Raw genomic sequence first — 20777 nt, 5'->3', positions numbered from 1 at the left:
ATAATGTTTAGTCAAGGTTGATTTTAGTTTGTTTGTTACTGTCCAAGTCTTAAAATGTGAAATCTTGTTGTTTCATCCTTCCAGCTATTAACTGGAAGTTCAAATTTTTAAAGTTATCGCTCTCTACGAGGATCATCACCATTGGAATGTTAGAGGTGTAACAGATTCTAAGCAAGTACAGGTACACGGAAAGTGGGGAGGGGAGGAATGAACAATAGGGGAGGATCTGTGATAAGGTGGAAGACAGGAGCGATTAAATGACAAAAGGAATAATGGTTCAAAGCAACAGGGGGTCAAGTAAATAAATAAAAGATTAAACTAGAGAGGTGTAAGTGACAACAGCAGATAGATTTGTTAGTAAGGAGATGCATCACCGAGGTAATCTCGAGGAACAGCAACTTTTGATGAAGCACTTTATAGCCTTCTGGGCACAACACTGAGTGCAACAGTTGCAGATCATAACCACTGCACCCATTTTTACATCTCCTATACATCAATCTTTTGTTTCTTGTCCCACTGCTGCCCTCTTTGGCACTGCACATTATCCCTTTTGTCATTTAATTTCCCCCACATTCCATCCCATTACCGACCTTCTCCTTTATTTTATCCCTGCCTCTGTACTTGTTTAAAATCCATTAACACTCTTAACGTTTTCCGTTTCTGATGAAAGGTCATTAATCTTAAATATTATCTTTGTTTCTCGCTCCAGAGATACTGCTAGATCTGTTGAGTGTTTCCAACATTTTCTGTTTTTAATTCAAACAGAATCATCAGATCATCATTTCATTGATGTTTGTGGGACTTTGCTGTGCACAAATTGGGCACCAATATTTGCTATATTACAACAGTGACTACACTTAAAACAGTATTTAATTGGTTGCACTGTATTTTGAGATATCAAGATAAATGGTTCATATTCAGGATGGCAAACTGTAAACTAGTGGGGTGCCAAAGGGATCAGTGCTGGGGCGTCAACCATTTACATTCTGTATTAATGCCTTAGATGAAAGGACCGAGTATATTGTAACCAAATTTTCTGACAATACGAAGGTAGGTAAGAAAACACGTTGTGAGGAGGGCACTAAGGGTCTGCAAAAGGTTCTGTGAGTGAATAAAAATTTTGCAGATGAAGTATAATGTGGGAAAATGTGAGGATGTCCACTTTGGATAGAAAAGCAGAATATTATTTAAATGGAGAGAGAATGCAGGATGTTATGGTACAGAGGGATCTGGGTGTCCTCATACATGGATCACAATAAGTTAGCATGCAGGTTTTAAAAAATTCTTTCATGGAATGTGGACTTTGCTGGCTGGGCCAGCATTTATTGCCCATCCCTAATTGCCCCTGAGAGCTGAGTGGCTTGCTAGGCCATTTCAGAGGGCATTTAAGAGTCACCCACATTGCTGTAGGTCTGGAGTCACATGTAGGCCAGACCAGGTAAGGATGGCAAATTTTCTTCCCTAAAGGACATTAGTGAACCAGGTGGGTTTTTACAACAATTGACAATGGTTTCATGGTCATCGTTAGACCTTTAATTCCAGATTTTTAAAATTGAATTCAAATTTCACCATCTGCTAGAGCATAAACCTGGGTATCTAGAGTACTAGTCCAGTGACAATACTACTATGCCACCATTCAAATGAGATGTTAAACCAAGGCAAATGGAATGTTGACCTTTATTGCAAAGGGGTGGAGTATAAAAGTAGGGAAGTCTTGTTACAGCTGTACAAGGCATTGGTGAGATCACTCCTTGAGTACTGCGTACAGTTTTGGTCTCCTTATTTACGGAAGGATATACTTCAATTGGGGGCAGTTCAGAGAAGGTTCATTAGGTTGATTTCTGGGTTGAAGTGGTTGTTTTATAAGGGAAGGTTGAGTAGGTTCAGCCCATACTCATTGAAAGCTTAGAAGAACAAGAGATGATCATACTGAATATATAAGATACTGAGCGGACTTGACAGAGTAGATGCTAAGAGGATGTTTCTCCTTATAGGGGAATCTATAACTAGGGGACATAGTTTCAAACTAAGTGGTCTCCCAGTTAAAATGGAGATGAGGAAGAATTTCTTCTCTCGGAGGGTTGTTAACCTTTGGAATTCACAGAGCGCAGTGGAGGCTGGGTCATCGAATATAGTCAAGGCTGCATTAGACAGTTTGTTGATTTACAAGGGAGTCAAAAGTTATGGTGGGGAGGCAAGAAAGTGGAGTTAAAGCCCCAATCCGATCAGCCGTGATCTTACTGAATGGCAGAGCAGGTTTGAGGGGCCAAATGGCCTACTCCTGCTCTTATTTCTTAAGTTCTTATGAAGTATCTTTGATGTGTAGGCACTGCTGTAATGTAGGAAATGCAGCAGCCAATTTTTGAACAGCAACTCCCACGAACGTCAATGTGATAATAGCCAAACAATCTGTTTTTTTTGCGATGTGGATCTAGGGGTAAATATTGGTCAGGACACCATCCTGCTCTTCAAATGTGCTGTGGGATCCACCTGAAAGAGTGGTCAGCGCTTAGGTTTAACATATTATTCGAATGACGCAGCTCTGACAGTGTCTTATTGGGGTGTCAACTGAGACTTTTGTAGCTCAAGTCCTAGAGGGGGACTCAAACCCACACCTTCTGGCTCAGGGGTGAGGGTGCTACCAACTGAGCTACATTTATCAGGGGGGGAATTTTCCCCCATCCGGCAGGCTGGTCGGGAGCAGATGTGGGTGGGCACGGAGCCGATTGCCACTCGCGATTGGCTGCGCACTGCCATTTTACGTGGGCGGGCCAATTAAGGCCAGTTCAGCAGTACGTACATCCGGTAGCACTCAGCGCTACCTGTGCGGGTGGGGGAAGGAGGGAGAGTCGGGCGAGAGAGCGCAGAAGTCTCCCTGAGGCACAGAGCTGCCTCAGGGAGATTAAGTTCAAGTTCAAACCTCAAAATAAATAAATAAAAAATCATTTACACATGTCCCCTCATGTGACAGTGTCACATGAGCTGGGACATGTTTATCAAATGCTTAATAAATATTTATTAATTTAATAAACCCTTCATGAAACCTCATCCCACCCGTGGATGGGGTTTCATGAAAAATGCGAAGGCCACCTGGGCTCTTCGCCTGCCCACCAACCTTAAGGTCGAACTGGCAGCCCTCTCAAATTGCTTAATTAGTTTTTTTAATGGCCTTAACAGACCTTTGACAGTTTGGTGGGCATGCAGAAGACTCCGGTGTGCACCCGCCAAATGAAACATCAGAATGATGCGCAGTGACTTCGGGACGCACACCTAACATCACTGCGTGTCATTTTACACGCTGGCGTGCAGTGCCCACGTTCGAACGCCAAACAGATGATTCTGCCCCAAGTGTTTACTGGTAATTTGGACTTTTACTGTTTGTGCCCTTTTTAAAAAGAGGATATCTTAGTCAAATTTGATCCTTGACTGATCATAGAATCATAGAATTGTTACAGCACAGGAGGCCATTCCTGTTATGTTTGCAACGGCTCTCTGAATGAGCAAGTGTCATTCCCCCACCTTTTCCCCTTAACCATCCACATTATTCCTTTCCATATATTAATCCAATTCCCCCTTGAATGCCTCGATTAAACTGGCCTCTACTATGCTCTCAGAAAGTGCATTCCAGATCTTAATCACTCGTTGCGTCAAAATATTTCTTCTCATGTCTCCATTGCTTCTTTTGCCAATTACCTTGAATCTGTGCCCTCTTAGTCTCGAGCCTTCCACCGGTGAGAACAGTTTTTCCCTTATCTACTCTGTCCAGACCCGTCATGATTTTGGATACCTCTGTCAAATCTGCAACGTCAAATCTGGTTATAACTTCAGTCATCTAGAGTTGTCAGCTGTGATTAAATATATTCTTGGAGGTTTCATCACATGACTTGGAGCCATTAGTCGGCCAGTGTATTCATCCTTGTGATGTACTGGAAAGCAAAAAGACTCATTATTCAATTGCATGATGCTTGACTGACAGCCAAACAGCCTCAGGTGTCAGCTGTGGCTCAGTTCATAGCACCCTCGCCTTTGAATCAGAGGGTTGTGGGTTCATGTCCCACTCCTGGAAACCAAGAACTGTGATTGTACTCGAAAGAGTTGCAATCTGTGACTGTTGATAACTCGAAAGAGTTTCCAACCCAACATTTTTAATACTATTATATCTGGTAAAGAGAAATGTTCAAAGAAAATGACAAAAAAATTCTTTTTAATGTCCCAATAATTTTTCTCCAGGGTTACACAGACAGCAGGGCCCTGGAGATTAATCTTCAATTCCTGGAGACTGCAGGCCAATTTTGGAGGCCTGGCAACCCCACAGTCATCCTCGTTGGCAATCAAGGGGCGCTCTCGGCGTGTGAGTGTACCTCCAGTGCTGCTGGTGTCGCTGTGTTTGGAGGAGAGCAGGGGCGCTTGCAGCAACAGCAGCAGTGGCGGCGCAGGCGCAGACGGAGGAGAAGGGGGCGGGGCAGTTGCTAGGGGCGGCGCTGGGAGTCTTCAGACGGTTGCCACCGAGCGGCCGGTCCCGGGGTGGCCGCTTCCTTCACAACGCGGAAGTGCGAGTCAGTCGATCCCAGTGAGAGGTGCAGTGAGTGTGGAGTAAAGTCACAAGCGGCGGCTCCGGGGTCCCAAGCTGGCAGCGATGAATGATCTGAAGCGTGAGGCGGCGAGCGGTGACAGCCCGGCCCTATCAGCTGGAGTTGCCAAAGGCAAGAGGAAAGTGGCCATCATCACTGGCATCACTGGACAGGTACTGACTCACTCACTCAGTCAGCAGGCACATGCCGGCAACCTGAGTGTGCCCATCCCACCCTCCCCTCCAAACACAAACCCTTCAGATTGATTTTCTTTTTAAGCAACTGTGCACTTGCAGGGTTTGTTTCCATTATTGCAGTTTCATCACTTCACATCTGGACAGTTGGTCTCTCTCTCTCTCGCTCTCTCTCTCAGGTGCTGCATGTGTAACCAGATTTGCACCTGTTAACATTTTACTTCGTTACTTACGTATTGTTTGATCTTGCACTGTGACAGTTTGAGTACCATTGTCCGCACGGAGTTGGGGGGGAGAGGTATTTAAACTAATTTTAGTTTAAAAATTAGGCAGAAGAAGAAGCACCAGGGCACAGCAGCCGAGACATGCAAGGGGCATATCAACTGCAACCACAACTTGCATTTATACAGCCCCTTTCAGGTAATAACACGTTCCAATGTACTTCACAGGAACATTATAAAGCACAATTTGATACAGGAGACATTAGATTAGGTGACCAAAAGCATGATCAATGAGCTAGGTTTTACGGAATGTCTTAAAAGAAGAAAGCAAGGTGGAGGGGTGTAAGCTAGAAATTCCAGAGCATGGGGCCTAGACAATCACCAGCAGTGGAGGGTTTAAAATCAGAGATGCTCGAGAGGCTAGAATTAGATGAGCACAAATATCTCAGAGGGTTGTGGAGCTGGAGAAGATTACAGGGATAGCGGGGGGAGGCAAGGCCATGGAAGGATTTGAAAACGAGGATGAGAGTATTGAATCAAGATGTTGCTGGGCCAGGAGATGTATGCCAGTGGAACAGGAGTGATAGGGGAACGAGACTTGCTGCGAGTTAAGATGCGGGCAGCAGAATTTTGGATGACTTCAAGTTTATGGAGAGTAGACTGAGAGACGGCCAAGAATGTGTTTGAATAGTCAAGTCAAGAGGTAATAAAGGCATGACTGAGGGTTTCAGCAGTAGATGAGCAGAGATATGGATGAAGTCGGGTGATGTAACGGAGGAGGAATTAGGTGGTCTTAGTGATGGCATGGATATGTGGTCAGAAGCTCACCTTAGGGCCAGTTGTGACACCAAGGTTGCGAATGAACTGGTTTAATCTCACTGTTGCCAGGGAGGGGGATGGAATCGGTAGCCAGGGAACGGTGTTTGTAGTGGGGACTGTAAACAGTGACACCAGTCTTCCCAATATTTAACTGGAGGAAACTTCTGCTCATCCAGTACTGGATATCGGATAAACAGTCTGATAATTGAGTAACAGTGGAGGAGTTGAAATAATTTGTGGTGAGGTAAAGCTGGGTGTCATCAGCATACATGTGAAAACTAATGTGCTTTCAGATGATATCACCGATAGGCAGCATATAGATGAGCAATATGAGGGAGCCAAGGATAGATCCTTGGGGGACACCTGAGATAATGGTGTGGGAGCAGGAAGGGAAATCATTGCAAGTGATGCTCTGGAAGCCACTAGATAATTAAGAATGGAACCAGGTCAGAGCACCCAAACAACAGTGAGGAGGTGTTGGAGGAGGAATGTGTGGTCAGACGTGTCAAGAAGGATGACGAGGGAAAGCTTACTTTTGGATATAATTTGTGGCTTTCACAACAGCTGTTTCGGTACTGTGGCAGGAGTAAAAACCTGTTTGGAGGGATTCAAATATGGAGTTCTGGAAAAAATGGGCACGGATTTGAGAAGCAACAACATGTTCAAGGACTTTGGAGAGGAAAAGGAGGTTGGAGATGGGACAGTAGTTTACAGGACAGTGGGGCCAATAAGCTTGGTTTTTTGAGAGGGTTGATAACGTTAGATTTGAAGGCAAGAGGGGCAACACCTGAAGGGAGAGAACTGTTTACAATATTGGTTAATATGGGGACCAGGAGGAGAAGTTGGGTGGTCAGCAGTTTACTGGGAATAGGGTCAAGGAAGTAGGAGGTGGATCTCATGGACAGAATGAGCTCGGAGAGGACATGAGGGGAGATAGAAGGGAAACTCAAGATAAAAGTGAGTTCAGAGCTAGGGCAGAAGGGTGCTTTAGAGGAAGTTTGGCCAGGTGGGCTAGTAGAAGGGAGGAACATGGCACAGGCTGCTGATTGGATGGCCTTGAGCTTAGTGACAAGGAAGTCCATGAGCTCCTTGCACTTGGTTGGAAATGAGAGTGGAGAGGACAGAGGAGGGATTTTAGAAGATGGTTTGCTGCAGAGTAAAAAAGACGGGGGTTATCTTTGCATTCGAGGATAATCTTGGAATAGTGGGCAATTTTAGTAAACAAGAGCAGCACCCAATAGTGTTTTATGTGTTCCAACTAGATAGTGGTGGATGGCTAAAACGTGTCTGCTGTATCCATTCAAGTCTTTGTACTTTGGATTTAGAGGCGCAACGATGAGTGCTGTACCAGGAGGAGTGGCCGGATGAGAGAGAGCAATGGTTTTTCTTGGGAACCAGGGCATCAAAGATGAAAGTGAGGGTGTGGTTGATCATAGATAAGTAGGAAGACAAACGGCAATAAAACAAAGCATAGTGTAGTGGTAGCAGGAAATAAATGAAGATAAAAGTAAAGTAGGCTAGCAAGTTGTTGGAATTCAAGGGTGTTAATGCAAGGTATGTTACAAATAAGGTTGATGAGCTACAGGCACAAGTTGCTACATGAGGTCATGATATAATGGCTATAACGGAGATCTGACGTAACCATATCAGGAATGGGATTAAACATTCATGGCTACATCGTATTGAGGAGAGATCTTGAAAATAAAAAGAAAGGAGGGGGTTGGGGTGCAATATTGATCCAGGATAGCATTTCACAATGCTTTCTAAACATTTTCCTGGTATGACCCCATTTTAATGTCTCAGCATTGGTGTGACCTCAGAGTGAAATTTTGGAGGGTATGAGAGTTGTTGAGTGGAGTGCGAGGTGGTGGGGGATGGGGTTCAGTTATTGAGCCGAGGTTGGTGGCGGAGAGCCCTCGGTTCTTGATGGAGGGAGGGGGAAGCAGGATAGTGACCTTCAATATTTAATTATTAATGTTTGCATGAACATTTAGACATCCAAAGAACAGTGATTTCAAATTTAACCTATTTTGTGACAATGTTATCTCACTCGCTGGACCTAGTGAGACTGCTTTCCATCACTGAGTCTGAGAGCACATGGCAGGGTCAGTCAGCTACAGACCCGAGATGCTTAAACTGGTGAATTTAGTTGAGGTCTGGAGCTCAGCAGTGAATAGCTGTTAGCAAAATTATTTAGTATAACCGTTTGAGGATTTCCATAATATAAACTCAGGCTGTGTATCTGGGTGTTGTGGTACCGGAAAAAAATTGGGCACGCTCAAGGCAGACACTGAGACTGCCAATGAGAAGCTTGTTCACTCCCCCCCACCCTAGCAAACTGTGTGCCAGGAAAAAAAATTGAGCTCGCGCATCTTGGAGCCTTAGATCCCATCCCAGGACTCTCCACTCCAAGGCTGCCATTATGGCCTCGGAGCTAGAGACCCCATTGGGGGTCGCAACCCATGATTTGGGAAACTTTGGCATTGCAGTTCTACAGAGGGACAATATACTACAGGGTCCAAAGATTGAATCTATTCGGAAACTGTTAAGGAACAGTAAAGGAACTGTTACATTGCTGGAAGTTTGCATTAATGGGCGTTTACTTTAGAATGCCGAGAAGGTGATAAAGGAAGAAATCTATTGGCAACTTTCCAAGAAATGTAAAACCAGTAGAGCAGCAATGATAGGAGTGTTCAATTACACTAATACCAATTGAGGGAAAGAGTAGAATAAAAGGTAAGAAGGGAGAAGAGTTGCTAAAATTTGAACAGGAGAACTTTCTTAACCAATATGTTTCTGGGTGTCATGTCCTTTGTGCTCTGCCTGCAGGTAGGTCTTTGGCTCATTGTCTGCTGATGCTTCATCCTGAGCTGTTTTCTTGTCAGTTTTTCTCAGTGGTCGTTTGCTTTCACTCAGGGGCAGGGTGAGGAGGCAGGTCAGACTGGGTGTACAGGGCAGAATTTCAAATTTCAGATGACATAAAACTTGCAAAGATTTCAGACTGTGAGAAGGAAAGTAATAGATATTGAGGGGGCATAGTGGCATGGGTGGATATGTGACAGATGGAATTTAATGCAGAGAATTATGAAGTCATGCATTTTGGCAGGGCAAATGAGAAAAGGAAATATAAAATAAAGTATATAGTTCCAAAGGAGGTGCAGGAACTACCTGAGGGTAGATGTGCATAAATCATTGAAGGTGGCAGGACAGGTTGAGAATGCAGTTAATAAGGAATGTGTAATCTGGGGCTTTATAAATAGAGACATAGGACTGGACTTTCATCTTGGAGGCAAGGAATTGGGAGTTGGGGGATTTCCTGATGTCATGATCCCGCCTCCTGACCATCAGCAATGCCCGACCATGCTATTTTCATGGCAAGATGGCAGGGGCAGGCATGACCTGGGGCTACCATCTTCCACAGTAGGCCTGAGGCAGAGATAGAGACGGGTGGATGTCTAGGCGGCCAGGTTAAATTACCTACCTCTGTTTGCTGGGACATTGGCCCAGTTCAGGAGATGAGTATGAGGCGCCTTAAACCTTACCTCCTTAAACCCCGCGCCCCCATATCCCCTAGAACTTACGAACTCTATAATAACATTGGGAAGTATTTGAGAATCTCATAGATTCATCAAAATAAACAAATAGTACTTCAAAATTCCCTTCAAAAATCATCCCCTTAACTATTCATAAATCTGTCAATATAACTAAGCACACAGTCCCCTTGATAACTGTGTCAACAATCCCTGCTCAGTTAAATCTATTAGTAGGTTTGGAAATCGGCTAAGCATTCATAATGAGATTCAGTTGAATGACTGTATAAACAACCTTGCTAAGTTAACTCCATTAGTAGGCTTGGACCTCAGCCAAGCATTCATAATGAGATTCCATTGAACAACTTTGGCAATAAAACCCCCAGAGCTGAAAAAGGTTTTGAAGTCAGCCAGAAGCTTAGCTACTTGTCAAAGCTATGAGACAGCCAAACATATAATGAAATGATGCCTGATAAGTTATATGACGTGAAGTTGGAAACACCTTTTGAACTTATCTGTCAAGTGATTCCTCCAAACCAGGCTTCCCCCATGGTTTATGACACCTCTGAGCTGGCGTGAACCACATCACCTTAAGCTGTCCCGACTCCATGAAAATGGCCAGGGTTCTGAAATGCCCATTTACACAATGGAGCCAGCAACATTGGGATAGCTGGATGCAGGCTTGCAAACTGCCCCTTTATCCTGTGTGGAGCAAAATTGCCAGCGACGTGAATGTGGTTGGGAATGCCAGAATAAGGCTCCATCTACCATTTTTAAAGTGTGCGTCAGGACAGGAAAATCCGGCCCATAGAGTACAAAAGCAAAGAAGTTTTTTTTTGTGATAAATCACTTTATTTTAGTTATGTAAGCCTTATCAACAAATAAATGACTGTTCCCATAACTGAACCGTAATTTGAAAGGTCAGGTCCCTGATAATTTACAGTTTAACAGTTGGATAAGGTTCTGAGGTGCTATAGACACTTTTTTTTTAAACAGCAGAACTTTTCGTATGAAGAGATATACATTGAGCCTATATGGATCGGAAAAGTTGTCGGGAAATATTTTCTTTCTCCAAGAGATTATGAACACACAACATTGTCTAGAGTCACACAAAGAGTTAGGCATGTCCAAGAGCTGACACTACTTCTTCTTGACGAACCTTTATAAGATACTTGTTTGGCCTCAATTAGACTATTGTGTCTAATTATGGGCACCACATTTTAGGAAGGATGTGAAGGCTTTAGAGAGAGTGCAAAAAAGATTTTTGAGATTGGTTCTGGGGATGAGAAAGAAAGACTTGCATTTTCTCAAAGTGCTTTCCAATCAGTGAAGCACTCTTCAAGTGTAGTCACTGTTGTAATCTAGGCAATGCAGCAGCCAGTATGCGCATAGCAGTATACCCATGAACAGCAATATGATAATGACCAGATAATCTGTTTTATTGTAATCTTAATTGAGGAATAAATATTGGCCAGGACACTGGGGACAACTCCCCTGCTCTTCTTCAAAATACTGCCATGGATCTCTTACATCCACCCGAGCAGGCAGATGGGGCCTCATTTTAACATCTCAACTGAAAGACGGCACCTCCGACAGTGCAGCACTTCCTCAGTACTTCACTGGAGTATCAGCCTTGATTTTTGTACTCCAGTCCTGGAATGGAACTTAAACCGGGGACCTTGTGACTCAAGAGGCGAAGGCTATTAGTCAGGCAGGTAAACTTTGCATTTACATAACTTACACAAGATTTGGACTTTTACTTGTGGATTGTTGCTTTGCTTTTGTGTTACTCAGGTGGTCAGAAACTCGGTAAATATGCTCTTGTTTACCAGACTGTATACACAAAAAAAATTGAATAGGGTGGTTTTCTCCCTGGGAGGATAGGTGTTGAGGAAATTGTTGGGCATAATTTATATTCCACAAGTGAAATTGGCTGAGCTGGTTAACAGTGTGAGCATACTGTTATAATGTATTCTCTGTCCCATATTTTATGTTATAATTAAAGTAATATGAATCAGTGAGAAATTTTAATTGCAAAAAGGAATTAAGTTGATGAAATGAACATTGCCAGCTCCCAATTAAGATTCTATCTCCATGAAATAGAGTCATTAGTGGAAATATAACATGTAGCACCATTAAAATAAAATAAGAATAGACCCACCAACTGCAGAGTGGATATAAAATTTCAGAACAAAATGCTGGCAGCAATTTCCAGCAGGTAATCTCATTTTGGTGTTTGATAAACGTCTGATTACTACCCTAGCTGGGTACAGCTGTGTGATGATCATTAGTTTGAGGAGTTGTTGCAGCACATGGAGTTCTCAAAATCTGCTAACTTGTGGGCTAGGACCAGAAAAATTGTGATTATCAAAGATTTATGTGAAATCTGAACTCTTCCTTTCAGAGAAGGGACTGGCCACCTCTACCTAGTCTGGTCTACATGTAACTCCGTGCTACAAAGTTGACTCTTGATGTCTTCTGAAGTGGCCTAGTTTCAAAAAGAGGATGCATGGCCATCACCATCACTTCAGGGCAATTTAGGGATTGAGAAGCAGGATTTTGCAGGGGAAAGATAATAAAGTTGTTAGTGACATTGAAAATGAGGCATGGTGCAACATATAGCAGATCCAAATATAACATTTTTACAATGTTGTCTAATTAGTTGGTGCACTTTTTTGTTTATATTGTTTTGTTTGTATCGTATGGCCATTACTTGCTAGAAAACTATTGACTGTGGAATTGTTCTCATATGTAAATAGGTTGAATAATAAACAGTGGGAGCAAGCCAATTGTGCATGCTTAACTTGCGAGTTAAATAAATTCTGCTTCACAGGCTTGCAATCAAACACCGTGTACCACAGATGCAATATAAAGCCTAAAATGAAATAAGATGGGGTTCATCTTAATATCCCATAAAAAGAGGACTTGCATCTGAATGCTTTATTGGTCGATTGTGTTCCCACAGTCAGGTGGCTTTAGATTGGTTTTTGGCTTATGAAGCATTTACAGCATGGAAACTGGCCACCTGTCCAACAGGTCCGTGCAGGTGTTTATGCTCCACCTGAGTATACTTCCACCTCTCTTCATCTAACCCTATCAACTTGTGGACCAATGTTTTATTAGAATAAATGAAAAGCAGATGCTAAGGTGGGTCTCTTGGTGGGACAGGAACTTTTGTTCTTTGTTAAATCTTTAATATGAGTTTGAACAAATTCAACTTTCAAGCTGTTTTAGTGTTGAGCCCACATCATCAGCTTAATGCTGATTGGAGAATGGAAAATTGACTGTTCTGCAGCACTGCTACGGATCTCGGATGTGGGGGAAGTACAAGAGAAAAGCCAGTGTAGTAAGTGGGGCAAATTTGGATCAGTCTGGAAGCCAATTTGAATCCACCTGATCCTGGGAAATCATACTGCCAATGAAGCGTGCTGCAATGTCAGTTTTCTTTAAAGGATGATTGCTTCGCAGGCTTACACTGGATTTCGCTCCTATGTGATCTGTAGCAGTGTTGGAGAACAACCATTTTCCCACCAGAGCTGAAAAGACCCAGGAGTGACCTGATAGATTGTGAAGGCTTAAGATAAAGTAAATAGCTTTGTAAAAGGGGTAACCAGAGGTAGGATTCACAGGAGAGCATTACCATTGCTGAATTCTCAACCATCAACATCCTTGAGGATATCATTGAGCAGAAACCTAACTGGACCACCGTTCAAATACAGTGGCAGCAGTGCGTACCCTCTACAAAATGCACTTCAACAACTTCAATTTTGAAAGCATCTTCTAAACCCATAACCTCGACCACCCAGATGAACTAAGGCAGCATCAGGACACCACCACATGCAAGTTCCCCTCCAAGTCACACACTATACTGACTTGGAACTATATCGCTGTTCCTTTACTGTTGCTGAGCCGGAGTTTTGGAACACCCTCCCTAACAGTACTTTGGGTGCCCCTAGCAACATGGACTGCAGCGGTCCAAGAAGCTACCCACCACTTCCTCCTCAAGGGCAATTTTAGGCACAGGCGATAAATGCTGACCTAGCCATTGACACTTGAGTTCCAAGGATAAATAAAAAAATCCTGTTCCTCATATTTACCATCCTTTTAGTAAAAAAAAGTTCCTTCTGCATTTCGCATTTTCTTAAGTTATCCTTAATCTGTAAATGCAACCCATTGTGCTTAAATTTTAAACACAGCAGTGTTTACTTGATTTAAATTTATTCAAGGGATTTTAAATATTTTTATCATATTCCCTCTGAGTCTTCTGCTTTTAATTTTTCCTCAACCATGAAGCCCAGGCAAATAGTTGCTATTTGTGTTTGCATTTCATGTTTGTTGATTTGTCATGTTTGAATTTTATAGGCCGTAAGATTTGTTGCCTCATTGGTTATAAATCCTAAATCAGAACACTAATATCTGTTGCAATGGGCAAGTTAATGGGAGCAAAGCTTTGGAAGTGCATACATCCCAACCACTAACATTTTATGCTGGCAGGCAGTAGAATGGAATCTGGTCGGCATGTTAGTGTTAGCTAAGGTGGCAAAAAAATTAGCATTGCTCAGACCCTCAGCCCTCATTTTCAGTTCAACCTTGATCAGGTTGCAAATATACCTTTTAAAAGTTTTTCATGATGCTAAGAGCATTGATGAAAGCATCTATACAATCACTGTATCCCCTAGTTATACTATCCTTGCATGACTCTTCATTCCTCTGATTCTTGTCTCATGTGCATCCCCGCGCCCCCAGCTTCACCCTACCACTAATGTCCCACCATTGTGCTATCATTCACCTAGGACCCGTGTTTTGGACTGCCTTCCTTAAACCTTCCTGCCTCTCCACCTCCCTTTCCTCCTTTTAAGAGCTTCCTTAAAACCTGTCCTTTGTTCAAGCTTTTGGCTAACCCTCCTAACAGCTCCTTTAGTTCAGCCTGCAAATTTTTCCATTTGCTTCCACAAAATACTGTTGGATGTATTTTCTATCTTAAAGGCACTATCTAAATGTAAGCTGTTGCATTGCTACTACTGATGTGATGCAATTTCTGGACTGCAGCAGTTCAAGAAGAAGGCTCACCATTGCCCCCTCAAGGCCAATTAGGGATGGGCAATAAATGCTGGCCCAGCCAGAGACACCCACATCCCATCAACGGATAAATAAAAATAAAGCTGAGACGAGCCACAAAAGCTGGCAACTAACGAATGACCCACAATATAAGCTAATGATTAAGAGTTAATGACGTGAGAAACCTAGTCGTACAAAGAGCTTTGTACCTTAAGATAAAGGTATAAAGAACATTCTTTCACATCCATTGGAGAAAATAGACACAAAAGCCTGAAAGGATAAATCCAATGCAAAAGAGCCAAAACTGGCGGTAGCATTCAGGACAAGTTCAGAGACTTGACCCCATACAACTTGTTTGGAGAGTTTGAAAAAGCAGCCAGGTTTGTGTATGATGTGTGAAATTAATTTCAATTTCCACATTTAGGCCAGCTGCAGTATCAGAGATGGTAAGTGTTGAGTACGAGAGAAAAGGAAGTAGAAAGATGTGCTAGCCAGGCCGTGATGAGATAACTTGAGGAGGAGACTCGTAGAATATAAACAACAGCACAGACTAGATGAGCCAAATGGTCTGTTTCTGGGCTGTCTATCCTATGCAATTATATGTAATGTTTTGAGCTTTTAAATTTAAAAATTATACATTTTCGTTTTAAACACTTTTCTATTTCACAATTAATGGATTTTGATTCCACAAAAAAGAAACAAAGTTAACAGTTGGGTTTTCAACAGGCCAACCAGATCATAATTTTCCCAAAGGTTAACCCCAACATTCATTCACCCACATTTTCTTTCGTTCGTTCATGGGATGTGGGTGCCTCTGGCTAGGTCAGCATTTGTTGCCCATCCCTAATTCTTGCACTGCTGCAGCCCATGTGTTGGAAGAACACCCACAGTGCTGTTAGGAAGGGAGTTCCAGGATTTTAACCCAGGGTCATTGAAGGAATGGCGATGTAGTTCCAAGTCAGGATGGTGTGCGACTTGGATGGGAACTTGCAGGTGGCGGTGTTCCCATGCATCTGCTGCCCTTGTCCTGCTAGGTGGTAGAGGTCATGGGTTTGGAACCTGCTGTCAAAGGAGCCTTGGTGAGTTGCTGCAGTGCATCTTGTAGATGATACACACTGCTGCCACTGTGCATTGGTAGTGGAGGGAGTGAATGTTGAAGGTGGTTGATGGGATGTCATTCAAGTGGGCTGCTTCGCCCTTAATGGTGTCGAGCTTCTTGAGTGTTGTTGGAGCTGTACTCATTCAGACAAATGGAGAGTATTTCATCACACTCCTAACTTGTGCCTTGTAGACGGTAGATAGTCTTTGGGGAGTCAGGAGGTTAGTTACTCGCTGTATAATTCCCAGCCTCTGACCTGCTCTTGTAGCCACAGTATTTATTTGGCTGATCCAGTTTAGTTTCTGGTCAATGGTAACACTCAGGATATTGATAGTGGGGGATTTAGCGATGGTAATGCCATTTAATTTCACGGGGAGGTGGTTACATTCTTTCTTGAGAGATGTTCAACAGGACTTTAATGTTTGCAAACCTTGTTTACACAGACAGTTTACGCCATCCAACTTCCAACCTCCTTTCTTGTTACACCTCAGTTCAACCTGGAACTGTTTTCTCTGTTCAACTCAGTTCACCATGGTGTTCTTCTCCCCTCCCCTACCCATCACCGCATTCCACCTCAACCCATCCCAGATGCTGCACGCACTTCCTCCCCATTCATCCTCCTCCTTCCCGACAACATAACCTTCTGCCTGCCACGCCAGGGCAAGTATTCCAGTGTCCTTTGAAAATCACGTCAGTCGGTCTTCAAGGCACCCTCTAGCAATTCCTTGGTCCTGAAATCTTCACAAGTGCCATCTCTTTGGGCAGAAAACCATTTCTTGTTGGCACCCTGCTTGGTGGTGAACACACAAGTCCTTTCTTCTGCTTTTCACAGGAGAAGCTATTTCTGTCTCCCTCTCCAGGTCTCTTGGTCTGTCTCGGGAATACCAGCTGTCCCTTATTTGCGTCAAGGTGTGAAAACTGGCACTTTATTTTCTGTAGGTTTCGACCTGGACCTCTTTCCCTGTGATAACCAAATCACATGGGCCTGACTCTGGCAGACTTTAATATGATCTCACCATCCCTCTACTCAGGGCATTCTATTTCACTTATAAAGTCTCACATTCGTAACATTGTCTCTAACGTTTCTACAAAATTAAAACAAATCATTAGTGGTTTGAACAGCCTCAAGATCTCAAATCTTTACTCAAATAAATATAGTTTTTCATGTCTAACATCATGTTAAGAGGAGATCCAATTGTGGTTTTAAAAATTACTAAGATTTTTAAGGTTAAGTATGAAGAGTCTCTGGTTGTGGAGATTGTGACAGAGTTATTGTATTAAAACTATCATTAAAAGAATAGGCAAGTAGATGTGATGACATTTCTTCTGTATGTTGAAGCATGAAAATCTTTATCACAGGGAGTATTAAGGAAGAGACTATTGCAACTTCTAACAAGAGATTGCATAAATATTTGAAGCAAATGACACCGGGCCAGCGGGAGAAAGTGCAGCAGTTTGATTAGTTTTGGATTGCTAAGCCTGAATGTTGTCCAGGTATTACTGCGTATGGGCACAAGACTACTTCAATAGCTGAAGAGTCATGAATGCAATCATCAGCAAACATCCACACTATTAACTTATGATGGAGGGAAGATCATTGAAGAAGTGGCTGAAGATGGTTGGGCCTAGGACTCTGTGTTGAGGAACTCTTGCAGTGATGTCCTGAGACTGAGATGATTGACCTCCAACAACAACAACCATCTTCCTTTGTGCTAGGTATGACTCCAATCAGTGGTGAGTTTTCCCCCAATTCCCATTGACTCCAGTTTTGCTAGGGCCCTTTGTTGCCACACGGTCAAATGCTTAAGGGCAGTCACGCTCACCTGATTTCTTGAGTTCAGCTCTTTTGTCCATGGACCAAGGCTGTAGTGAGCTCAGGAGCTGAGTGGCCCTGGCGGAACCCAAACTGAGCATCAGTGAGCAGGTTATTGCTGAGTAAGTGCTGCTTGATAACACTGCCAATGACCCATTCAATCACTTTGCTGATGATCGAGTTAGACTAATGGGGCGGTAACTGGCTGGGTTGGATATGTCCTGTTTTTTGTGGACAGGACATACCTGGGCAATTTTCCACATTGTCGGATAGATGCCACTGTTGTAAGCTGTTTCAATACAGCTACTTCTGGAGCATAAGGCTTTAACTTTGACGAAATGCTGTCAGGGCCCATGGACTTTGTGGCATCCAATGCCTTCAGCTGTTTCTTGGTATCACATGAGTGAATCCAGTTGGCTGAAGACTGGCAGCTGTGATGCTGGGACCCTCAGTAGGAGGCTGAGATGGATCATCCACTTGGCACTTCTTACCGAAGATTTTTGCAAATGCTTCAGCCTTATCTTTTGCATTGATGTTCTGGGCCCTCCATCATTGAGGACGGGGATATTTGTGGAGACTCCTCCTCCAGTGAGTTGTTTAATTGTCCACCATCAATCACGACTGGATGTGGCAGAACTGCAAAGCTTAGGTGTGATCCGTTGGTTGTGGGATCACTTTCACTCTGCCTATCCCATGCTGCTTTTTCTGTTTGGCATGTAAGTAGTCCTGTGTTTTGCTTCACCAGGTTGACACCTGATTTTTAGGTATGCCAGGTGCTGCTCCTGACATGCCCTCCTGCCCTCTTCATTGAACCAGGATTGATCTCCCCAGGTTGATGGTAATGGTAGAGTGGGGGATATTTTGGGCCATGAGGTTACAGATTGTGGTTGAGTACAATTCTGCCCAGTTTTGAGTTGCTAGATCTGTTCAAAATCTATCCCATTTAGCACGGTGGTAGTGCCACACAACATGATGGAGGGTATCCTCAAAGTGAAGATGGGACCAAAGTGAAAAGAACTTCATTTTGAATTTGTAAGGTGAAAATGTTTTGCCTGGTGTTTGGTTAAGTCTATGGGTTGCTGTTGCCTTAATGGAGATTAGTTTGGGAATTTGTTAAAAGTTATGATCACAGTAATTTGTAGCCATGTGTATATATATTTTAACCTGTGTAAATTAATAAAATGTTTCATTTAGTTTAATGTAAAACCTTGAGAATTAGTGGTCTGATTCCTGAATTTAGAGTTGCATCTCAAACATAACACTTAAAACTATAGGTTATGACAGTTATTTAAAGTTTCCCTCTGGGATTTTTAAGTAACTCAGCTGTACCAATTGCACGGTCATAACAATTGGGGGCTTGTCCGGGATCAAATTATATTTCTAATTCCTTGATTGGTTAGGAATTGGTGAATCTTAAAGGTTACGAGTATGAGAGGCACTTTGAATTCAAGAGTTGGTGATGTATTTTAGAAATGGTGAGACTGCAAGATGGTAAAAGCAAAATACTGCAGATGCTGAAAATCTGAAACAAAAACAGAAAGTGCTGAAAAAACTCAGCAGGTCTAACAGCATCTGTGGGGAGAAAGACAGAGTTAACACTTCGAGCCCGTATGAGCCAATTGTTAAGACTTGTCTGGGAGTAGAAGAAATAACTCTGATTGGGTTGGAGAAAATGACCAAAAGTAAGTTAACAGAGTTGGAAGATAAGTTAAAATTGGGGTTACCTGCGGGGGCTAGGAAATCAGATATAGTTAAAAGCATAGCACAGCATCTACAGTTGGAAGTGGAACCTGGCACAATAAGTCACAGCTGGAGGTAGTGAGACTTTAGTTGCAAATGAAAAAGCTTGAATTAGAAGCAAAGGACAGGGAAATAGCTTTTAAAAGGGAATCAGAAATTGTGAAGATGGAGAAGGAGGAAAGAGAAAGAGGGAGAGAGAGAGAATTCCAACTGAAAATGTTGGCAGTTAGAAAAGAGATGTCAGTAGGTGAGGAAGGATTTATCTCCAGAATATAAACCAGTGGGGATATGTTTAAAACTCTTCCAAAGTTTGAGGAAAAAAATATTGAAGCATTCTTTATTTCATTTGAGAAGCTAGCTAAGCAGATGAAATGGCCACAGGAAAACTGGACGTTATTATTACAGTCTAAGTTGTTAGGTAGAACGTTTGAGGTATACGCTTTGCTTTCAGAAGAAATGTGGGTGAATTATGATGTGGTGAAAAAAGCTATTTTGAGTGCATATGAGTTAATTCCTGAAGCATACAGGCAGAAATTTAGGAACATGAGAAAACAGCCTGGGCAAACTTAGATTAAATTTGAAAGAGTAAAATAAAGTAATTTTGACCTGTGGATATAGGTGTTAAAAATAGAGCCAACCTATGCAGCTCTTAGGGAAGTAATTCTTTTGGAAGAATTTAAAGATTCAATCCCTTCAGTAGTGAGAACACATGTGGAGGAACAGAGGGTTGATTCTGGAAGAAAAGCAGCAGAGATAGCTGATGATTATGGGTTAGTTCATAGAGCTAAAACTTTTTTCCGTCACCCTTTCAAATTGGAAAAGGTAAAGAAGTGGGAATGTGTTCACACTTTACACAAGAGTATTCTGGGGAGCATGTTGCAGAAATGTTTAAAGACTTTGTATGTGAAGGGAAAGTCTTTCCATGTGTACAGGGTGGAGTAGGTAAAGATGTTAAAATTTGAAGAGACACAGGGGCTAGTCAATCCTTAATGTTGTGGGATAGAAATACTTGTTGTTCAAAGGGAGTATTGCAGGAGAAGGTAATAATAAATGAGGTTCATGGAGATGCTAAATCTATTCCGTTGTGGAAGGTAAACTTAAAGAGTAAATGGAAGATGTGTTAAGTTATAATTGGTGGAAAAGTTGCCCAGTGTGGGGATTCAATTTATTTTGGGTAATGATATAGCTGGATCGCAAATGTGGGTGATGCCTATGGTAGTTGAGCAGCCTGTAGAAGTGTTTTCAACAGAGGTGTTACAGAAGAAACATCCTGGATTGCTTCCTGATTGTGTTATAATGAGATCAAAGGCCCACAGGGAAGAACAAGATAAACAAGAAAAGCAGGCAGTTCAAAGGCAAGAAGAAGGTGTTGAAATCCAATTAGCTGGCACTGTATTTGATAACATTGTTCAGGAGGAAGGAAGGCAGGACAGTTCAGTTGAAATGTTTAACTCAAAGTGGTTAGTGGAGTTACAGAAAAATAAGTTGTGATTAAAACAGTTATATCAGAAAGCTTATTCAGAAACTGAACCAAAATGTAATCCAGTATGTTATTATCTTCGAGGGGATATTCTGATGAGGAAATGGTGGTCGGCTTATGTCTCAGCAAATGAAAGCTGGAGGGAGGTGCATCAGATTGTTATCCCATTAGGGTATAGAAATGAGCTTCGGAGGATTTCTCATGAAATTCCAATGGGGGGACATTTAGCAATTAGGAAAACACAGGAAAAGA

General features: G+C 42.5%; 1 protein-coding gene across 1 annotated transcript in view; it reads left to right on the top strand.

The window, feature by feature from the left end:
* Positions 1 to 4471: 4471 nt before the first annotated feature.
* The window catches only part of gmds (GDP-mannose 4,6-dehydratase), a 663771-nt gene continuing 647465 nt past the window's right edge, over positions 4472 to 20777 (top strand). Inside the window, exon 1 of the mRNA XM_078539480.1 lies at positions 4472 to 4744. Within this exon, the coding sequence (XP_078395606.1) occupies positions 4637 to 4744 (108 nt within the window). The 5' untranslated portion in view covers positions 4472 to 4636. The remainder of the gene's footprint in view (positions 4745 to 20777) is intronic.

Source organism: Cetorhinus maximus, chromosome 3 (assembly GCF_964194155.1).
Source record: "Cetorhinus maximus chromosome 3, sCetMax3.hap1.1, whole genome shotgun sequence".
NCBI classification, from domain to species: Eukaryota; Metazoa; Chordata; class Chondrichthyes; order Lamniformes; family Cetorhinidae; genus Cetorhinus; species Cetorhinus maximus.
This window is presented reverse-complemented; position numbering and strand designations above follow the sequence as displayed.